This window comes from Myodes glareolus, chromosome 1 (assembly GCF_982192425.1).
Source record: "Myodes glareolus chromosome 1, mMyoGla1.1, whole genome shotgun sequence".
In the NCBI taxonomy this organism is placed as follows: Eukaryota; Metazoa; Chordata; class Mammalia; order Rodentia; family Cricetidae; genus Myodes; species Myodes glareolus.
In genome coordinates this window covers 103,860,542-103,876,801 of record NC_142026.1, presented here as the reverse complement: position 1 = coordinate 103,876,801, position 16,260 = coordinate 103,860,542, and the positions used below count along the sequence as shown (strand labels likewise).

Here is a 16,260-nt window from a genome sequence, read left to right as displayed (position 1 = left end):
CCCTTAAAATAAAACAGTGGCTAGGGCAATAGCTCACTTGATAAAGTATTGCCTCATAAGCACAGGAACTGAGCTGGATCCCAGCTTACTTGTTATCTCAATGCTGGTGAAACAGAGACTGATGGATTCCTGGAACTCACTGACCAGCCAGCTACCCTAGTCTGATCTAATTGATCTGGCTGTAGGAGGGTCTTCTTTCTATGTGTTGCTTTCATTGGTCAAATAAAGAAACTGCCTTGGCTTTTTTATTGGGCAGAAGCTTAGATAGGCTGAGTAGACTGAACAGAATGTTGGGAGAAAGAAAGCAGAGTCAGGCAGACGCCATGGCTCTCCTCTCCAAGAGGTTAGACTTGTTAGGATGTAGGTTAGACTCATCCCAGTAAGCCACAGTCATGTGGTGATATACAGATTATTAGAAATGAGTTAATTAAGATGTGAGAGTTAGCCAAGAAGAGACTAGATATAATGGGCCAGGCAGTGTTTAAATGAATACAGTCTCCACGTAATTATTTCGGGTAAAGCTAGTTGGGCGGCAGGAAGTGGCCCACCACTTCCTTTTACAACACAGATCCAAGTGAGAGCCTCTGTCTCATTAAACAAAACAGATAGTTCCTGAGAACTGATACCTTATGTTGAAATTTGACTGCCATGTACATGTACATACATGTGCACATACACCCCTCCCACACGGACACATGTATACTCATGAATATACAAATAAATATTTTTATAAAATGGAAAATCCCTACTTGTAGATTAATCAAGTGATTTAAAAAAATATTTCATTATATGGGTGTGGGTGTTTTGTCTGTCTGTATGCCTGTCTGTACACCAGTTTTGTATCTGGTGCCTGTGAAGCCAGAGGAGGGGCAATGAATCCCCTGAAATTGTAGTTCCAATGGTTGTGAGCTGCCAATGAGTGATGGGGGTCACCCTCGGGTCCTCTTAACTCAACTACTGAGCCATTCATTTTGGACCCAAACCAAATGATTTCAATCTAGTGTCCTTTAGATGTAAAATCACAAAGGAAAGAGAAAAATGCTCCTTAGGGGACAGTAAACCTGCTGCAGGCAGTCTGAAGTGGGAGTCCAATGTTGGAAAAATGGAAGTGGGTGCTACCCATAGCTGAGTTATATCGGTGTTGAAGTCTGGCAGTTCTCTCTCATGGCTGACCACTCACTGAACCGCAAACAATATTGGTAGCATCATCAATCAAGTCTACGAGGGTTTCCCTGTTAGTGACATAACCAAACCCATCGTGAGAGGTAGCAGGGACTTTCAGGGATGGCTCAGAAACTTCATTGTTTTTCCATTTATTTTTAAAATGCAAATTACACTAGTAAGTCAAAAAAATCACTCTGTTAAAAATACATTCAGAATTAACAAATGCAGGAGAGGAAAAAAAAAGACAGATCAGGGTTGTTAACTCTTGCTTTCAGGATATTAGGTTTATAACAAAAGCCCAGCCTAGAAAAATAGCGTTCTTCACCAGAGTTTGAGGAGGATACAGCTGTACAACTTTGATGTTTCCCAGTTAGAATCAACCACATGACTGTGCTTGCTGCTCCTAAAAAGGCCCGCCCTCTGACTACTCTTTAGCAGTCAACAACTGTTTCTGAAATATTTGGTGGTGATGATAATAGAGTGACTTGGTGGTGAGTCGGCTGCAACTTAAAAAGAAATGTGACGGCTTATTTTATTTCCTCCCTACACACGCGCTACTAGGTGGACTTCCATTGCAGTAGCAAAACGGTGAAACCTCACTTCAGTAGCCGCATTAGAATAAGTTCTGGCGTGTATAGCATTTGGAGTTTCAGAATAAAAGGGGCAGTACATTAGTGAATAGTTTTCTTCAAACACTGAACATGCATCTCACCATAAAAACACCATATGAGGTTTCACTGACGTGTTTGCAACTGTTCAATTTATGCCTGTAGGTATGGGCCACCATAAACAAGCCACTGGGAAAACTCAAGTGTGAGGGTTGAAATCTTTTTGCACATGTGGTGTATGTTCCGATATTCACTTGCAGTTCCTTCATCGCTAATGGCTATGTGGTCAGGTTTCACCAAACGTCTATGCAAAGACAGCAACTGACCTGTCTTTTGGAGATCTGAATGAGTTAAGATGCAAAAAGGGTTAACCCAGTAACCAAAATCGTAAGTGCCAAAAGGAAAAAAAAAGTTGCTCCATGACAATGTCTAACTTCTTGGTCTGAATTTCACTGCACGTCAAGATGATGTGCCAAAGAAAACTCGGTTTTCGTGTCTCAAGTGGACCCACGAAAACAAGACTCATCTGTGTTACTGATAAGCTTGAGCTAATTATGTTTCCCACTAATGAGAACCAAACGGTGCTTGAAAATAGAGAACTAAACTTCCTAGGAGTTCAGAATATCCCATAAACACATTGACCTACTATTGTCTCCAAAGGCATTTCATTGCCAACTACGTCAACAGCACAGGTTTTTTTTTTTCTGCCACAATAATACAGGAGGATTGAAATACACTCTAACACACAACAAATCCCCCAAATACCACAAAGAGATCTCAAAGATTTCACTAAGTTAGCTATTGCTCCCCCCCCAACCCGCCCCAAAAATAATCTCGTACGCCGAAGTTAGAAAAGAAAGTTCACCTACATTGGGTCTTGGATTTGAGTTAGATATAAAAGAGTAAACATAGCTAATACATTGTCAGTTGGCCTCTGTCATAGAAATCCACAGCTGCTTCCCGTGTTAGGAAAAGCCATTTGTAGATTCTCAGGGAAGCACCTAGAGTGCAAGAGATACAACCAAGCAGTCAAGCCACCTCTGCTTTCGGTAGATTAATGAGCTTAGTAGATTCACATATTTTACTTTGTTTCACCCCGACTACATCAGCAGACCATGTTTCAGAGACATGAAGATGACAGCTCCTGTTGCCATTGGTACTTGTCTCTTCGTGGCCACCGAAGAAGCTCAGTGGTAAAGCCTCATTTCCTCACACAGACACATTGGGGCCGCTGAGAGTTTCCATCTTCCTTGACGCGAGACAGAGTCAAATTGTTCGGAATTAATAGCAGTGTGTGAGCCTAAAGGAAGTGACTAGGGGACTGAGAGTCTTGGGCTCACAACTCAGGTGGGTTAAGGCAAGTAAGTACGGTACAGCCTTTAGGGCAAACAACCTGCCATTTCACATTTGGTACAAGGTCATCACAGCATGTTCTGTCTGCTTTTTTTTTTTTTTTTTTTTTTTTTTTTTTTTTTTTTTTTTGCAATTATGTTACTTATGTTGCCTAAGTAGCTGTGGTGCTACCAACGTGTATGGTATGGAGTGCAGAAAACAGGGTTCCAAACGAGTGTGCCTTGGGTTAACTCGGCACCTCCCAGAGTCAACAGGCTGTGCTGCAGAGGAGTAAGAAACAGCCCGCAGAGGGCACCAACGCGTCTCCTTTCCCACCTTCAAAGGCCTGGGAGAAGGGAGCCTGCTTTAAGGAAATCCAGGATAGGCGTGGCCTGCATGTTTATTAGCTTCAGTCAGAGGTCCAGTGGAGTTGATGTGTGCATGATCGTGAGTGTGTGTGTGTGTGTGCGCGCACGCTCACACATATGTTTTCACACATGTGTCTATATAGAAACTTCCTGTTTGGTCTGGTAATAACATGTATGTGTATTTAAATTCATTTGCTTCTTGCTCTTCATAAAAGGCAGGAGGCCACTGCACAAGTCATTTGAGAAGTCCATGGGCTGACAGACAGAAGTCATCTGTGTTATTTTGACCTAAGAGAGAGAAAAGAAGATTTTAATCAAGAGAGAATGCTAGCTGCTTTTGGCTTCCCACTCTCACTTCTCCAAACACAAGAGCAAACAGAAAAGAGAAGATAGGGGACATAAGGAAGCCGAAGCTCAGATTGGGACCTAAACATTTTTTTCTCCCTTTTATTCCTCCAGTGTCACCAATAGAGGTCACATATGATCATTCCAGGAACACATGAAATGAGTATGTACTGCCATTGGCTGCCAAAATGACACAGAGTTTTTGCATGCTGTCTAGTACATTGCAGGGTATTTGTAGTAGGAAGGGGACACCATCATGTTCATAGGTGCTATGGCACATAAGTCAGTTGGGATAAAAAATTACTTTATTAGAAAGTTATGAGATGACATGGAAATTTCTGATGGTTATCAATTTATTTTGTATATATGTGAAAAACCTAGGCAGAAAGAGAGAGAACCTTTCTTCTATATGATCTGAAGAATTACAAACTAAGAACACACACCCAAATGGACTATCAATTAAGAGGAAAGTTTATTTTCCATTGGCTGTGGCTGTGAGTCTCTGCTGTCAGTGACTTCATGGCTTTGTCCAGGAGCGAGACCACAGATTTGGTGGATGTAATAGAAATCCCATAGCTAGAACTGTACATTGCTTTTTAGCATTTGCTTTCTTTTGAAAGAACAGCTGTTATTCCAATATCAGCAATATAATATTGCTAGGATGCTTGAGCTGGCCATAATGTTAAATTACTCTTACTTTACAAGACATATTTATGGCGAGCTGACAGGTATACTCCAATGACAAAGACAGAGTTGGTGCTCAGGGCTCTGCCTCTCAGCGGGGATGAGGTTTACAGGTGAATCAAGTTTGATTTTTCACGGGACCCCACTAGGCAGTGGCTTTCGGAAGACAGATTTTGAGGGTTGCATAGCTGTAAAGCTCCGCATTCAACACTATGCAGTGTAAAATCAAAAGGAGATAAGGGAGGTGGAGAAAGGGGGCAGGACACACGTGTGGGAACGTGACAGCCACCTTAGCTGTGTGAGCCAGTGAAATAAAACCAGGGAAGGCAATGCCAGGCTGGACTCGCAGTCCATTTAAGGAATTGAAGAGACATCAAGCAAGGGTCATGAAAAGTACACGATGCTCTCAGCTGTGCCGCTAACAAGCTGGGTGAATTTTGTTTTCCAGTCCCTTGATTCTGCCTTTTGTTTATAGGATAAAATTACAGAATTTTGTGATCTGATGCTTTCTAAGAGATCCTTTATAGAAGAGGCGAAGGCAGAATTTTGACTAGTAATTTTTCATGCACCCCAAGTATTCCTAACCTCCTACACATGCGTCCTATTAAATGTTTAGAAATTCATTAGTAATGAGACTTAAAAGCTGTCATATAATTGGGCCATTCTCAGGCACTGGTGGGGGAGAACGATATCTGATTATGTTTATTTGGACGGTAAAGCTTTCTATTTAAGAAAATTAGGGAAAGTTGTGTTCTTAGGGAATTTAATTCTCTATAAAGATAACCTTTTAAAAATTCTTGTTTAAGGATTAACATTAGAATTAGAAATGCTTGATTGGAAACAATATGCTTGATGACAATATACTTGTTCAAGAAAAAATGTGGAGCGTGGAAAAACACATGTCATCCTTGGAGAACACAAATGTTTCAGTTTTTTGGGGGGAAGAAAGTGGCTAAGGGAAGCTCCCACAGCACTTATGCTCCTAACAAATTAAAAGCTTCAGTAGTTGCTATTCCATCATTATGTGTCCCTAGCACCGTTTACCGTCCACTTGCTTATAGCGGTGACACAAAAGTTATTGAGAGTTGAAGAGAGAACGTTTCAGTAAAACATTGTGCCCAGATCAACGTACTCTTGCAAGACTGTGGTCAGGAGCTCAGGGAACTACTGAGAGATTTTTGAGAGAAAAGCAAAGGCGTAAATGAGGACTTAAGGAACATTAATTTAGCCGCCTTGTGTAGGATGGGGCAAAAGTTCTGAAATTATGAAACTGGAAAACTCAATGGTTGATCATGGATACTTGGAATAGGCAGCAGTTTTGTATATAAAAGAAGGATGTGTGATCTACTGTTTGTAGAGGCAATGATTTAGATGGGATGTGATATTACTTGATTTCTGAATAGGTACAATTGGTTTTTATGAGTGGCGCTCTTCAAACACTTGGAGAAGACTACAAGGGACACATAGAAAAAGGCAGGCACAATGCATACACCATTCTCTTTTAGAAGAGAAACTAATGAGAAGTGTCTACAGATCAATCTGCTGGGAGTAGACGCACCCCCAAACTCCATTCATTAACCTACATGCTGAAGGCATTAAAAGGTAAATGACTTAATGGTGGAGGACAACGACAACAAACACATATCTTCAAAGAGAAGTCACATTTTAAAATGAATTGGAAGCTTACTTTCTATTTTGATCTTCTCTTGCAATTCAGCATATCACTTGATGCTGAGATATAGAATTTGCTATCAGTTGTTATCCAAGGGAATTTGCCTAAACACAGATATAAAAATCAGGCTCTGATTGTTGGTCTGTGGTCTTGAGTGCTACAGTTAAGGGTTTGATCAGTTTCAATTCTAATGCTCCAGGTTCATTTTTGACTTTCACATTGATAAGGTATGGCTCAGAGTTTGCAATTTTGGAATATGTCTCCATCACTAGGGTGAACTAGCATTGGTCATCTAAATAAACACTCAAAACTAATATGGACGATTGATAACAAGGATATGAACACAATTAGCATCATTTGGGACTGTACCGGGGGAGCCAGAGACTAAGCTTTATATGGTTACGTACAACTGCCGATACTGTTAGAATATTTTCAAAATACACATTTCAGGTAATTTAAAGAATTGTTATATAATGGAGGCTTTCGAGCCCTGTAGATGGTACTTACACGAGACTAAAGAAAACTTTAAAGGCCTTTCAATGTCATTTTTTTTTAAACACGAAGAAAATGTTTTAGAATCATTCTAGTAAAAACAATATTATTAGTAGAAAATGAAAATATACAACCAAGGGAAAGCTGCATGCACTTTTTTTTGTGCAATGGTACACTTACTTGACTATCTTTTCATACCCCAGAGAGATACTTTCCAAGTCAAGTACTTACATGTACATGGGTTGTAGTTGTAAGTGAGATGTCTTCTGAGGCCCTTGATAGCCGTAAGAATCAAAGCCACCTATGAAGTCAACTGAAAAGGGACAATTACATTTGTCAGTTCACTTTTCACAAGATATGGAAATGAATGTTCAAAGTCCTTACAAATTAAAATAACCAAGAAAACTAAAGCTAATTAATAATGAAAGAACAGAAAAAGTAGTTTCTTAAAGGTAGTGATTTTCTTTTTTCAAATATGAGATTCAATAATTGCTTTACAATAGTCTTTATACTTTTCAGAAGAGATTTTGCATATTTCTCAAGTAAAAAAAAGACATAATTAGATTAATAAAACTTCTCTTGAACATTAAAGATGAACTATGATTTTTGGTTGATGTTGAGGAGTTTGGGGTAACAAACTACAAACGTTATAAAATAAAAACGGTCATAATCAATTCCATGTATCTGTCCACAGATGCAACACTACTGTTAGTATTATGTATTCTGATGATTAAGTACAAAGTACTGTGGTTGACTATCATGTAAATTAACTCAACATGGCTATGCTTGCCATCCTATCATATGATTTATAATCGAAAAGAATAAGAAGTTAAATGTGGAACAAAGTCTAGGAATCACTCAAATACATTGCATATCAAGTGACAGACCCAATAAGATACAGTAAGAATTACTATGGCGGATAATATTTTCCAAAATGTTGCAAGAGCATTGCCTATTCCACATGTTCTCACACAGTAACATTGGCCCTCTTTCCATCCTGTGGTTTTGATCTCTGTCATTTACTGTCTTTTTTCCCCCTTTGACAGGCTTTCTCTTTATGCAAGCCACCATACTGTGAGAAAGCCCAAGCCAATCCACACAGAGCAATCGATGAATACCCACATGTTTATCCCATTGTCTGGCTGAGGTCCTAGCCCACAGTTACCATTCACTTCCAGATATGTGAAAAAAATGTCTCTACCTGATTACAGACCCCAACGGTTAAATCAACTCACTCTTGAAGTATTTCTAGCCTCTATCTAATTCTTGTCTAAATTATGAACCTCCACAATTTTTTTTGAATTTTGAGACAAGGTTTCTCTTTGTAATCCTGACTGTCCTAGAACTCACTTTATAGACCAGAATTGCCTTGAACTCAGAGATCTGCCTGTCTCTGCTTCCCGAGTGCTGGGATTACAGTATAACTAATGCTTACTTTATAACACTAAACTTTGGCAAAACAAACAAACAAACAACAACAACAACAAAACAGGGTAAGGTAGTAGAGTTCTGTGAAAAAAGAATTGCTCTGCCCTCTCATTTTCAGATGCACATACTGAGGCTGTGTCATGAGACAGAAGGCAAAAGTTATGAGGCTTACAAAAGAGATTACAGGAAAGCGAAAGACGGAGACATAGAGACTAAATTAGGATTCTCTCAGAGACCTTTGCTTTTCTAGTAGTTTATTCTATTGGCTTACATCGTCTTCCTTTGGGTTTCTTCTTAATACCCTAGAGTAGTTTAAATAGAAAGTCCAGCAAAGAGTGAGATAACATTAAGTTTATGAGGCATATGCAAGAGGAAATCTTCCTCTCACAAGGGATGTTATTCTTTAATGGGCTATTTGACTCACAGAGAGACTTAGCAAAAGATATAGGACTCCTATTTCTCTTTTTGTCATATTCACATCCATAACTGCTCCCAGTATTAATATTCCCCATCAGAGTTGTACATTAGTTACAGTGGATTAACCCACATTGCTACATCACTATCCTCAGAAGTTAATAGCTTCCTTTAGGATTCACTCTTGGTCTTGTACAGTATATGGGTTTTGACAAAGATATATGGCATGCATCTACTAGTATAGTATAAAAAACAGCCCCATTGTGTAAAGAAGTCCTTATGCTCTATGTAATACCCTCTCTTCCTAGCTCCTGTGGCAACTGATCTTTCTGTGTCTCAATAATTTTACCGTTTTACAAAATATCATAGAACTGGAAGCATATACTATTTAACACTTTCTTTTAAATTTTATTTGTGAGTGTGTGTGTGTGTGTGTGTGTGTGTGTTTGTGTGCATCTGTATGCCACTGTGCACTTATAGAGTTCAGAGGACAGCTTTATGGAGTCAGTTCTCTCCCTCCACTTCTGTGGACTCCCGGGATTGCACCCCTGTCCCCAGGCTCGTGTGGCAGTGTTTTACCTACTGTGTTCTCCTACCCTTCCTCATATAATACTTTCCGATGGACTTCTTCCACGTCAAGTCCCTTCTATGTACTTTTCAGTTGTATGTGTAAACTCATTTACGTTTGTGCAGGTGCACATGTGCACAAGTGTGTAAATGGGCTTGGTTCGTTTTCCACCTTGATTTTTGAGATAGGGTCTCTCAGTTTTGCCTGAAACTTGCTGATTCAGCTAAGCTAACCAGGATCGAACCCTAGGAATCCTGTCACTTCTCCCCCCCGCCCAGGAAGGAAACAGGTGTGTATGCTACCACATCTATTTGCCCCCCCCCCCACCGCCTGGCTTTTTAAAGGGATGTAGGGGAGCAGACTCAGGGTTTTATGTTTGTTGACCAGTTACTTAACTGACTGGTCTATGTCCCCAGATCCTGTTTTATTGTTGTGTTGTGGGTGTGGTGTGTGTGTTATAGCATGGCAGTAGATTTCATTTTAGTACTGGGAAACCCTCTTCCTCCAGTTTGAAGCAGATTTTCTTTTTCTCCTGAAGAATGGAATGACGCAACGAAACAGAGAGCACTATGTTAAAAGGTTAGGAGCTCCAATGTTACTCTTCAAATGACACATTCTAAATTTGAGACAACTTTCGAAGCAAATCAAGCATTTTATAGGAGAGCAATAAAAACAGGGTGAAGTGCTTTCATTTTCTAAGTTGCCTATATCTCTATATTATCTAATATAGACAATACCAGGATGAGTAATAGTTGGCAGTCAAATTTAAAGTTTGTGTCTTTGGGATGCCACATATGAAGAGAGCAGAGATAAAAGATTGAATCCAACTTAAAAAATTGATTTACTTGTGGACTAGTTTAACTTTAAAGAGGTCAGAGGAACATGAAGTTTGCTGTGAGATTGTGACTCTTAGGAACATCAGAGCATGGTACATAAAGTCTCACCGACATGGGTGCCTAAATACAAGCCGAACAAAGACAACACCAATAGACATCTAACATGGAAAGGCCAAAGACCACAAGGCCTTAGCCATAGACAAAGAACTACAAACAACTGAGAATACTGAAACTAGGAGTAATGGTCTTCCCCAGGGAAGAGCACACTGATGGCTATCCAATACCAAATGCAGGCATTTGTATTGGCCGAAAAATATGTATACATTACACACACACAATGTATATAATGTTATACATTATAATATACAAACTGAGCAGGTTGTATTTATGTACTTAGGAATCTATCTATCTATCTATCTATCTATCTATCTATCTATCTATCTATCTATCTTCTATGTATCTATCTATCTATCTACCTACCTACCTATCATCTATCTATCTACCTATTTATCATCTATATCTATACCAGTAATAATCGTTAAAAATATGCCATAAATTTGAAAAAGAGTAGGGGGTTAGGTAGCTAAGAGTGTTTGGAGAGAGCAAAGTTGGAGAAATAATGTAATTATAACTTCAAAATAAAAGCAACAAAAAATAAATTAGACTAAAGTAGAAAAGTATGTCTTAATGGCACATTGGTCTATTTTAAATTTCTTTTATACAGTTGTTTAAGTGACCAAGGTAGCACCATCTCGTCCTGATCATAACCTGATCCATTTTGTGTCTTCTCATGTGCTTTCCAGCCCTTTACTCCATGAACACTCTCACTGACCTTGGCAACACACGCATAACTCAAATGCACAACCAAAAATAAATACTTAAGTGTGTTCTCCAAACCAATGTTAGCAGGTTCTCCTGACCTATACCTGACAAGGAGGTCATTGTGGCTTTTGCCTTTATAAGTGCTGCATCCTGAGCCTGAGGGTGAATAGTTTTTCTATGGTGTTAACCTATTCTGAAGGGCGGACTCTAATTTGGCTTAAATGTGTTGTGGTTTGTAATTTTCTCACCTGGACTATAACAATTATACTGAACAAATAGCATATAGAGGCTAATGTATAATCTGGAACTTGCCTGAATGATGGTGTTATGAAATATCTAACCCATTCTTTCCATGTAATTGTGACAGCAGCTACATGCTTGGGCCATAATTTATCTTGGCATCCTTTTAAATTTTTGCTTTTTAGAAAAACATTATGTAGTATGAGGGCTGGCTTGTTGGGGTTTCTGTCCCACCCAGTACCCCAACAAGCCAGCCCTCATACTACACCTTTTATCAACAAGAAATCTCCTCAGTTCTTGAAAAAAAAAAGTAAAACAAATTCTTGACAATTTTGAACTGCTGAACAGTTGCTCAGACCTTCTCAGTTTTTATCATTTATCTCTGTAATATTACTGTCAGGGGAGCAGTAATAGTTATCTTTAAAAATAGAGCCAGGGTTTTGCTTGAGGCAATAACCAGCTGAGGATGGCGTTAGAAGGCAGGCAGGCTTTTGTTTTCTTCCTCCATCCGGGGAACCTGATGACTGTTCCTCATTCATTTCTATCTAGTAAATCCCTTTAAGGCTTCCAAAGGTGATCAAAGGGAGTAAATTACATTTTGTATTAAAGTTAGAACCTTCAGCCTTTTGTTTTCCTTTTATATTATTCATTAAACAAAATTTTTGAGTTCTTTAAATTACCTTCTAGTTGTAGATGCCTCTTTTATTGTTCATTTCCAGTACCTTTACTCTGTTGCTGCTAGCAAACTCACTTTTATCTTCTTCCCAGCTCCAGTGTAATAAACTAGGAAGATTCTGGAGTCAACAGTAACTGACTTGGAAACTATTTTGCTTGTATTTACCAGTGAGTCATTAATGAAGTACCATTGTTTTCTGCAATATATACCATGTGATGGGCAACCTCACTCAAGGTTTGAGTCCTGTGTTTTGTGTCTGAAAACTATTTCAGGATACCAAATAAGCACCCACGCAGCCCTTTTTTCTGAGAGTTGTCCCTTTTATCAGTGGTGTCTTGGATAATTCTGATTCTAGTGAGGGTTTTCAAAGTGATACAAGAAGCTTTCCTTATAGCAATTTGGCATATTGTCTATGTTGTTATTTTAATCCTTAGTACAAAACCGTGAAAGGCAGACAGAAGAAATACTGAGGTTAGAAGCAGAATTAGGGCTGCCGTGATGGAAAGATGTTATTGGATGCAAGAGAAATTGACAGGGAGGTAGAAAATACAGAAAGGGAGGGGGAGTGTGTTGACGAGTGCAACATTGCTGTGTTTCCTAGAACCAAAGCAAATTTCACCAGGGAGTTAGTGGTTGGCTTCCTTTGTGAAATACCATATTTAAATTAAAAGGAATACAACCCATTTTCAGGTGCAGAAAAAGGGAAACACAGCTACAATTGTAAAGTAAGAGCTTGAAGTGTCAGATTTCCGTCTCCTTACTCAGTTTCACTTTGCTCAATGTAACGATCATCACCTAACATAGCATGAACCTCCTGGTTTCTTTGTGATTGTCTCCACCATTGTAATGTTAGCTGTATGAGATTGACTGTCCTGTGCCTTTTACTACAGTAGCTTAAAAACACACTACAGCATATGGCTTATAGCAGACATTCAGTTCCTATTTACTGGATAGATTGCATACACTTTAGGCTACATAGGAAAATTAGGCAATTGATCAGAACATGGAAGATGATTGCAAAATTTCAGTCATAGTTGACCGAGTGCTTTTATCTTTTCTTCCATCAGGCCTTGAACAATAATAAAGAGAACATCTTTTAGGTACAAACAAAATAAGCTTTTTGTGGATTCCATCTTTGGCATGGGAGAAAGAAGGATGTCGGGACGTGTTTCAGGGTTAGTGGGGCAAGGTGAGAGGATCACTGCTGTGGGATGCTACCCCGTCTTTCATATATTGACAATTGCTGGGAAAGCCATTATTCTTACGGAACATTCAGAGGGCACTAAGGTGAGGTGTACAACTGGACAGAAGGTGCCAAAATAAAATTTGAACTTGTTTAACTTTTAGCATTAAGTGGATTTGTGTTTGGTTCCTGAAAGAAAAAATTTCAATGGCTTTATTAAGGCAAAAAGTATGCAAAACTGTACACAATTACTACACAAAATTCAATGAATGTGAACATTGGTACAACAACCATGCCTCTCCCCACTGCAGCAGAGATACCAGCACTTCCGTTGTCTCCAGTGACCTTCTAGGATTTCGAGTTTTATTTCAAGTTCTGTGGTGCTTTCCTGTGGCCTTAATTTTTCTATAGGCAATGAGGGTGTGTCTGCATATACTGACCTCTTGTGAGGTGGATGTAACGGGAGCTGCAATTATTTTAAATTAGAAAAGTGCCATAACAGTTTAATAACCATGATTTAATAAAATAAATAATAGCAGAATTTAAAAATTATCCAGGAAGAGAAGAATGTTCTTTGAATAAATACTCTTTGCTAAAATCTGTTCCCTGTTGTGAGCGTCCCTTCCCTTTAAATTAAATCGGGAATACTTAGTGCAGAAAGCTAAAACTACTGTTTAAAATAGATGTTGGCAGTGAGGTGTTGTAACATAAAACTGTCCCTCTGGTATTAATGACAAGGCCACTAATCAACATATTGTCCTCTGCAGAAGGAGCAGGAGAGAACCATGAAGGGAAGTCTAAAAAGGTAGCTTGCCGAAAGCAAAACCTAAATATTTAGGGGAACACATTGAAAGGCACTAAAGAATACGTGTGGGCCTATGAAAACAGTGTCTATCCATTATCTCTGCAGGTATGAATTTCAAGGCTACTTCCATCCAGGTGCACAAAAGGAATTTAGAACACAATTAACCACAGGCCAAAATGAAAAGAATAGGCCTTTCTCCTTTCTCCCATTCAGACCTCCATGGCAGCAGCAATTCAGACTGATTCTATGAACTTGAGATATTCCATCTAGGCTAAAATCCCTGAAATTTGGGCTTTGAATCACCCTCGCCTTAAATTCTGATTACGAAAATACGTATAAGGACACGAGATCTTCTTGTTGCCTGAAAGGTTACTGAAGTGTTATGCTATGAGGAACTTCCAGCCAACACAGGCCACATGCTGAGTGGAATTAAACTCATTAAACTCACTCAGAGCAGATGCTCTGCTTCCTTTGTTCATCAAGTGTATTTTCTTGTGGGTTTGGAATCTTATTTTTCATGTCCTTCCTAGTTGCATCAGAAGCAGATTTTTAAAATGCTAAGCCATTGTCGCCTGATAATAAATGAAAATGAAAAGCAAGAATAACCGTATTGTTATTATAAATAAAATGGGGATTTAGCTAGAAGTTGTTTGAATAGCCACTTGAAACTTTCATTTCTGAATACCTATTAAAAATGATATACAACTTTCTGATGTTTAACTATTTTTTCCTTTGTCGATCTCTGCTAATTCTCAGGAACTGAAGTACCGTAGATAAAATATTAAGCCAGGCGATGGAAGCACACGCCTTTAATCCCAGCACTCGGGAGGTAGAGGCAGATGGATCTCTATGAACTCGAGACTGGACTGGCCTACAAAATCAGTTTCAGGACAGCCAGAACTGTTATACAGAGAAGCCCAGTCTTGAAAAGACTAAAACCAAAACAAACCAATTCTAAAGACTGTTATATGATTTTCTGTTGGAACATGAGCTCAGAGTCAGTGTCTTCAGATGAATAGTGGTGCCAATTGAAATGACCCAAGGAAGCTGAGGGGTGGCCAAAAGTGGGTGCTCCAGAGGTTGTGTAACTATTTACAATATGTATCGCTAAGCAAATCATGTTTCCTCTGAGGTTTAATTTCTTCTTTTGTAATATAACTAAATCTTTTTTTTTTCCCGAGAATTTCATATATAAGTACTGACTTTAGATAATTTTCACCTCTCCTCCCCCACCAACTCTTCCCATGGACACCCCCTCAAATTCCTGGTCTCTTCTTTTAAAATTATTATTGCTATACACACACACACACACACACACACACAGACACGCACGCTCGCACGGACGCACACACACACATGCATGCATATACATAGGCAAACATGCATGCACACACATGCACACATTGCTGAGACTACAGGGATGCAGATTCCCTGTTTTATGCAGTGGACACGATCTTGTAGCAGACATCCTGTGTCCCTGGCTCTCATAGGCCTTCTGTCCCTCTTCTAGAATGTTCCATGAGGTGTGGGCGTCATGTTGGGGTTGATTACACTATAGTTGGTTCTCTGCATTTTAACTAGTTACGGCTTTCTGTAATTGTTCACATGTGCTGCAAAAAGTGGTATCTTTGACGAAGGGTGAGAGGTGCACATATCTGGGGGTATAAAGATAAATATTTAGAGTGGTGTTAGGGATTACACTGGTTCAGGAAAGTGACATTTCTCAAGATGCTCCCCTAGGATCCATGACCTCACCATACATGGGTAGTTGGTTAGGTTTACAGTATGAATCATGACTTCCCTCCTATTAATAGGCTTTAAGTCTACATACATGGCTATTGGCTACCCCCAGGATGTAAGTACTGCTATTGACATCTTTGGGGATATCTAAAGAATTTTAGCTCTGAAGGATTGAGAATATAAGATGTCTCATCTGTATAAAACATCAAAAACACACAATGGACAGATGCTGGATCCCATCTTTATCTTTTAAAGCAAAATATTTTGGAGAAGGAGAGTGACTGGATTATCCTTTAAATGCATATTTAGACTGTTTCCCGACAGACTTAGAATGTTTCAGGCTAGGTGAAGGGATGGGGAAAGAGATAAACTCTGTAGTTGAATTTACTGGGGTTTTATAAGGAAAGATATAAACATGGACATCATCAGTATAAGTTGGGGGGGCAGAGGCAGGTCTATGAAGACTCTTCAGTCTTATAATAAGTAAAAAATAGCTTGTGTGACAGACTGTAGGAAGATTTATCAAAAGGCAGCAGCATAGGATAGTTTGTATTTTGAATATTTTTAAAAATCACCTTGTCTGTTATCAGCAAGGACTAAGGGAGTCTGGGACCATCCTAATTTACTAATGGCCTGTGCATCTTTGGCAAGGGTGTAGGAAAAAGTGGGCAAGAACATAGATAGTGAGAGCCAAGCATCTTGGATTGGGCAGGAGGTCAATTGGTGGAGGATGGAGTACTCTGCCAAGAAAAGCTTACCAGCTTCTTTCTTATTTGGGCAGGGCTTCAAGGATACAACAGGATATTTGCCAGAGTTGTTGGGGGTCTGGGGAAGAGGACCAAAGAGTCAAGTTGTGTTTGGATATTTGGGTTTGGGAGCCTGG

The 16,260-nt window shown here is 39.3% G+C and overlaps 1 protein-coding gene across 2 annotated transcripts in view; it reads right to left on the bottom strand.

The window, feature by feature from the left end:
- Positions 1-1,297: 1,297 nt before the first annotated feature.
- The window catches only part of Nkain2 (sodium/potassium transporting ATPase interacting 2), a 1,053,674-nt gene continuing 1,038,711 nt past the window's right edge, over positions 1,298-16,260 (bottom strand). Inside the window, exons 6-8 of one of the 2 annotated variants that reach the window (XM_085689941.2) lie at positions 6,897-6,978; positions 6,189-6,277; positions 1,298-3,760 (exon numbers count right to left, since the gene is read on the bottom strand). In XM_085689941.2, coding sequence (XP_085546067.1) covers positions 6,253-6,277; positions 6,897-6,978 — 107 coding nt within the window. In that variant the 3' untranslated portion in view covers positions 1,298-3,760; positions 6,189-6,252. The remainder of the gene's footprint in view (positions 3,761-6,188; positions 6,278-6,896; positions 6,979-16,260) is intronic. The other variant, XM_048425402.3, reaches the window with a different exon arrangement.